We start from the raw sequence: 6,349 nt of genomic DNA, 5'->3' as shown, positions 1-6,349 counted from the left end.
GGTAAGAGGGCAGGAATCTAACAAGATTGCACACCAGAAAATGGAAACTCCAGTAAGATTAATGGTGCTCTCCAAGCTGAAAGAAAAAGGCAAATCACACAAACTAGCATAATTACTCCTTGCTTGTCTTTCCTCTATCACACTCCTCTCCAAGATTCCCCAACTTCCTCTTCCACAGACATGAATCAGAAGAGGAATTTCATCAAATGGAACAATAAACAATTCATTATCTCCTTACTTATTATTTTGGTTTTAGGAAATACAGGTACTTACTTTTATTCTCTAACAGAGCAATCTAACTATACAGACAAGAAATTCTAACCCTCAATTATATATATGAATCCATTTCATAGTAAGAAAAAATTAAAGAAGTAATTTCATATTATGATATTAGTTGACTATATTTTTAAAGTAAAAGTTTATAAAAACAACCCATCGGGTTCTCTAAGTTCATTTTATGAGTAGGTTTCTAGATCTAAAACAATATCCTGGTGACTATTCTTAAAAACAGCTCTTTAAGGTTAAATTTATAAAGAAGACAATAATGAAAAAAGCAGGTGCTTTTGCTGTGAACCTAAAACTACTAAACAAACAAACAAACAGGTTAACAACTCAGTCTAGGGGAGATGAGCAATATTTTCCAGTTTTACCTGGATATTACTGTGTCTATCTAGCTAGAACCAACTGCAAATATACGTATTACATTAGAAATTAGAACTCTCATATACTACCAAATGAATAGCACAGAAGCAACAACAGAAGGGAATACCTATATTCCAACTACCAGACTATACACAGACTACCATTGCATTTTGGCAACTAAAAACCACTTTAATTCTTCTCATACACATAGGTATTTGAAATTTATCAGCAGCATGAAACCCTTTTTTGGAATGTCTTAGAAGAAAGGCAAAGTGACCTTTCTACCTTAGCAAGACGTAGCCACATACACAGTCAACAGAAAGCAGCACTCTCTGGAACGATGAGAGAACAGGCAGGGAATGCAGAGTGCCTCAACTACCCCATGACTCCCCACACCACTCCACATCCTCCCTCTCAGAACCATCAAAAAAACATGTGGTATCCTTTTTCCCTCTGAGTCAATACTACTCCAAATTAAAGGAACATTAAAAAAATATATAACTTTGTTGGGTGTGTGTGTGTTTGGGGGGAGGGGTGGCAGTAGTAATTTATATAATAAAGCATTAAAAAAACTTTGTTAGATTCTATTCTATTTTAGAAGCTATATCAGTATCCATTTTCAAGGAAATAAGATGTTAAAAACTTGAAAAGCCACAAATGTGGCTAAGAGAAGAGCAAAGAGTTTCTGGTCAAGACAATGTGCACTCCATGGTACAAAGGTCACCTACCTTCTGAAAAGATGTTAGTGTTTTAAATTCGTTGGGTAAAAACTACCTATCATTTAAGATACATAGGTATTAATATAACTTGCTCAAATTATCTTTCCTTTCTCCTCGATTAAACCCTGCTCTGGTGCCAAGGAAGAAAACAACCATTGACCAGACTCTAAAACAGGAGGACAGTCTTGTTTGCCTGTGAAGGATAAAAAAGCTGAAGTATATTGTTTAGTTAAGGGAAATATATACACTAGTCACTTACCTGATTGAACTGATTGATTTATAAACCAAGAATGGTGTTTTTCCTTGAAAACTTTTATTTCAAACAGCTGTTGTAGACACATATTGAATAAGTAAAGGGCTCCTTCCCCTGTTAAGACAAATGTTTTTTATTTGCACGTTTTCACACAAAAAAAAATCAAAAGACTACCCAATTGTTTTGAGGAATGTTCCTAATATAAACATAAACATACATAGACATATATTCTATACAAACTGACTCCAAGGAAAGCTTACACTATTATGTACAAATGCTTGTTTTCCAGCCTTATAATCCTCGCTGAACTTAAACCAATCCTATATAATAAAAGGCTAATATGCAAATCAACCAAATGGCAGAACGACCGGTCACTATGACATGCACTTACCACCAGAGGGCAGACGCTCAACACAGGAGCTGCCCCCTGGTGGTCAGTGCGCTCCCACAGGTAAAGTGCCACTCAGCCAGAAGCCGGCTCACAGCTGGCGAGCGCAACAGCACTAAGAATGTCCGATTGCTGGCTTAGGCCCGCTTCCCCTGAGGGCTCTCGGACTGTGACAGGGCACAGGCCAGGCTGAGGGACCTCCCCCCGAGTGCAAGAATTTCATGCATTGGGCCTCTAGTAAATAATAAAAGGCAAGTTTTTTCTGCGGCAGACAAAATTACTTTAAATATAAATAGATTAAATGCTCCAATCAAAGGACATACAGTGGCAAGATAGATAACAAAATAAGATCCTTACATATGCAGTCTACAAGAAACACACTTCATATTGAAAGACACACACAGACTGAAAGTAAAAGGATGGAAAGAGATATTTCATGAAAATGGAAACAAAAGAAAACAAAAAGCTGGGGTAGTAACACTTATACCAAACCAAATAGACTTTAAAAACAAAGGCTATAACAAGAGACAAAGAAGGACCCAGCAACTTTGGGGTATTTATCCGAAGAAACCCAAAACACTAAATTGAAAAGATAAATATATTCATATGTTCGTTATAGCATTATTTCTAATAGTCAAGATATGGAAGCAATCTAAGTGTCCATCAATAGATGAACTCATAAAGAATATGATTTGGCCATAAAAAAAGAATGAAATCTTGCCATCTGCAACAGCATGGATGAAATTGGAGGATATTATGTGAAGTGAAATAAATCATATAGAGAAAGACAAATATCAGATGATTTCACTTATATGTGAACCTAAAAAACAACATAAACAAACAAGCAGAACAGACAACAGATTCATAAATACAGAGGACATTTTGAAAGCTGCCAATTAGAAAAGGTGAAGGGATTTTGAAGTTCAAATTGGTAGTTACATAATAGTAATGGGATGTAAAGGACAGCACAGGAATATAGTTAATATTATTGTAATAACTTACATGGTATCAGATGGGTAATAGATTCTTTGGGGTGATCACTTCATAGATTATATAAATATTTAATCATGAGGTTGTACACCCAAAACTAATATTATACATCAACTATAATTGAAAAATAAAAAAATGTTTTAATGTAGTATATAAAAAAAGAACAATCTTCTCCCACAAAATCTGTACAGAAACGTTTATAGTAGTGTCATTTATAAAATACTAGAGGCCCGGTGCACAAAAATTTGAGCACTCTGGGGGGAGGGGGGGTCCTCAGCCCGGCCTGTGCCCTCTCACAGTCTGGGACCCCACGGGAGATAATGACCTGCTGGCTTAGGCCTGCTCCCAGGTGGCAGAAGGCAGGCCCAATCCCTAGGTGCAGCCCCTGGTCGGGCTCAGAGCAGGGCTGATTGGGGAATTGGGGTGCCGCCCCCTGTCATGCACAGAAAAAAAATCAAAAGACTACCCAATTGTTTTGAGGAATGTTCCTAATATAAACATAAACATACATAGACATATATTCTATACAAACTGACTCCAAGGAAAGCTTACACTATTATATACAAATGCTTGTTTTCCAGCCTTATAATCCTCGCTGAACTTAAACCAATCCTATATAATAAAAGGCTAATATGCAAATCAACCAAATGGCAGAACGACCGGTCACTATGACATGCACTTACCACCAGAGGGCAGACGCTCAACACAGGAGCTGCCCCCTGGTGGTCAGTGCGCTCCCACAGGTAAAGTGCCACTCAGACAGAAGCCGGCTCACAGCTGGCGAGCGCAACAGCGCTAAGAATGTCCGATTGCTGGCTTAGGCCCGCTCCCCCTGAGGGCTCTCGGACTGTGACAGGGCACAGGCCAGGCTGAGGGACCTCCCCCCGAGTGCAAGAATTTCATGCATTGGGCCTCTAGTAAATAATAAAAGGCAAACTATTTATCTTAAACTGTTAAACAGCCTCTTACTGAATCCTGCATCGGACCAGGAAGGAAAACCCATTCTCAAACTACCCAAATCTAATGGTTCAGCAGATGAACTGAGCTGACACACTGGTCCCAGACTCCAGGGCAGCGTGTGCCTTACCACACACAGGGACCAAGAGAGGGACTGAGCCTGCCGACCCTGAAGGCCAGCTCTGTGTGAGAAAGGCAGAGGCCCTTTAATGCATGAAATTTTTTTTCTAAACACAAAGAAATCAAGGACTTTGAATCTATCTCTATCACATGCTGGGCCTGTGCCCTTGGTGAAGTTATATAAACCTTTCTGCACTGCTGTTTCCATATCGGTTAAATGGGAGCAACAGTGAGCCTACCTCACAGGGTTTTCTTATAAGGATTAAAAAGGTAATACATGCAAAGCTCTTAAAACAGTACAGTACTTAGCACAAAATAAATGCTCAACAAGTCATAGCCTTTATTTTTTCCCTAGTCAATGCAACAAATACAAACATAGGTTCAAACTTCTGTTGTCTATGGACATTTAGATAACAAAGAAATTTTACAAGAAGCCTGGAATTTTTGAATCTTTACTTTTGTTAAATGCTTTAGAACTTTTGCTACTACCTAAAACTTCTCTTGAAAAAATTGTTTCTCACCTCAACTTATGCATAAGAGAGAGGAAAAGTTATATTCAATTTCATTTTGAGAAGAAAAGAAAACTGGAGGAAGCCAGAAATTTTTTCCTCTCTTGTTGCTTCTATCTTATATTTTTCCAACATTAATAAGAACAGCAAAGTACTACCCACTGGTTTCCCCTTTCTTTTACTTTTATATTCAGTATTATAGTCACTAGGAGAATCCTCTAATTTACTAAGTATCAGGCATCTACTCAAACATAAAATTAACAATAACCTTTTAACGTAAATCTTATAAAATACGTTAATGGAAAAACAATTCCATATAGAGATAAAAATATGGTAAATTTTACTACACATCTATTATATAGTTTAATATTTTTGCCTAAAGATTAGAAGATAAAACAGAAAATACACTGAATATAAAGTTAAAATAAAATTACTTCTGATAAAATCTGTATCTCTATAATATATAATTGTTTTGCTACAAAAAAATCAACCCTTGACAGGAAAAAAAAAAGTACTATTTTCTGGTCAGAACAAAATAAAGAAAGTACAGCTAAAAATGAAACCACTATAATCTTGGCATTTCAGGTAAAAGCCTTTTTCTAACCCCTATATATTTTACTGTATAGGAGCCTAACTATTCTAAGAAAAGCTCAGAGAGAAATCAAATATGCTACTATGTTTTGCCATCATTTCTGATAAACAGGTCTATGGATTAAAATTATAAGGATAAATAAAAAATGTTTAGGTCCAGTGAATCATCTGGAGAAGACTAGTAATGTCAATAGCTTACTTTGGTTACGAGGTAATGCCATTTTACATTAAAAAGCTATTCAGTTAGACAGTGGTTCTCAACCTCTGGCCCTTTAAATACAGTTCCTCATGTTGTGACCCAACCATAAAATTATTTTCGTTGCTACTTCATAACTGTAATGTTGCTACTGTTATGAATCGTATTGTAAATATCTGATATGCAGGATGGTCTTAGGCGACCCCTGTGAAAGGATCGTTCGACCGCCAAAGGGGTCGTGACCCACAGGTTGAGAACCGCTGAGTTAGAACAAAATACAAAGGCAAGTAAATACATACAATGTTAAAAAGAAAAACATTCAAGTTACTATTATTGCAGGGGAGGGAAAGGGAGCTTACCTGAACATGGGTTAACCAGTTTTACAAACATAAGCCCACTTTTCATCTTCTTGGAAGCATCTTTTAAATATTCTGAAAAGAAATGGTGAGCTTGTTAAATAAGATATTTGCTTTTTGTTCTTCTAATTTACTTCACCCTGATTTTGTTTCTTCTATTTACATCATTTTTCTTTCCATTATTTATAACTCAACTAGAGGCCCAGTACATGAAAATTCATGCACTGGAGTGGGGGGGGGGCTGCCCCCTCTCACAGTCGGGAGCCCTCAGGGGCGGGAGGTGACCCGGCGATCAGGAGAAGGCGACGCCCCATCACACTTCTGCTGCTGTCACTGCCAGCAGTGCAAGCCTTGGCCGGCCCTGGTTACCTGAGCCTCGGGTGGGCCTGGGTGGCTAGGCAGCCACCATCTGAGGCTTGTCTGCACCTCAGGCCGGCCCTGGGTGGCTCAGGGACTGAGGGGACTGGGGGACTCTGGAGGCAGTGGCGCCGCCATCTTTGAGGGCATGGCAATCAATTAGCATATTCCCTCCTTATTGGCTGTGGGCGCCGCCATCTTTTCGATGGCATGAGGGTCAATTAGCATATTCCATCTTGAATAGAAAGGATTCTATTGTTTAGGAGCTGTG

The 6,349-nt window shown here is 38.3% G+C and overlaps 1 protein-coding gene across 2 annotated transcripts in view; it reads right to left on the bottom strand.

Moving 5' to 3' along the window:
* RNASEH2B (ribonuclease H2, subunit B) overlaps positions 1-5,802 on the bottom strand; it is a 72,725-nt gene extending 66,923 nt beyond the window's left edge. For both annotated transcript variants that reach the window (XM_014548302.1, XM_014548301.1), the window contains exons 1-2: positions 5,725-5,802; positions 1,621-1,728 (exon numbers count right to left, since the gene is read on the bottom strand). In XM_014548302.1, the coding sequence (XP_014403788.1) occupies positions 1,621-1,728; positions 5,725-5,770 (154 nt within the window). In that variant the 5' untranslated portion in view covers positions 5,771-5,802. The remainder of the gene's footprint in view (positions 1-1,620; positions 1,729-5,724) is intronic.
* Between the last annotated feature and the right edge of the window lie 547 nt (positions 5,803-6,349).

This window comes from Myotis brandtii, unplaced genomic scaffold, assembly GCF_000412655.1.
Source record: "Myotis brandtii unplaced genomic scaffold, ASM41265v1 scaffold500, whole genome shotgun sequence".
Classification (NCBI taxonomy): domain Eukaryota; kingdom Metazoa; phylum Chordata; class Mammalia; order Chiroptera; family Vespertilionidae; genus Myotis; species Myotis brandtii.
The sequence above is the reverse complement of the archived record's forward strand: the minus strand, read 5'-3'. Positions and strand labels throughout refer to the sequence as shown.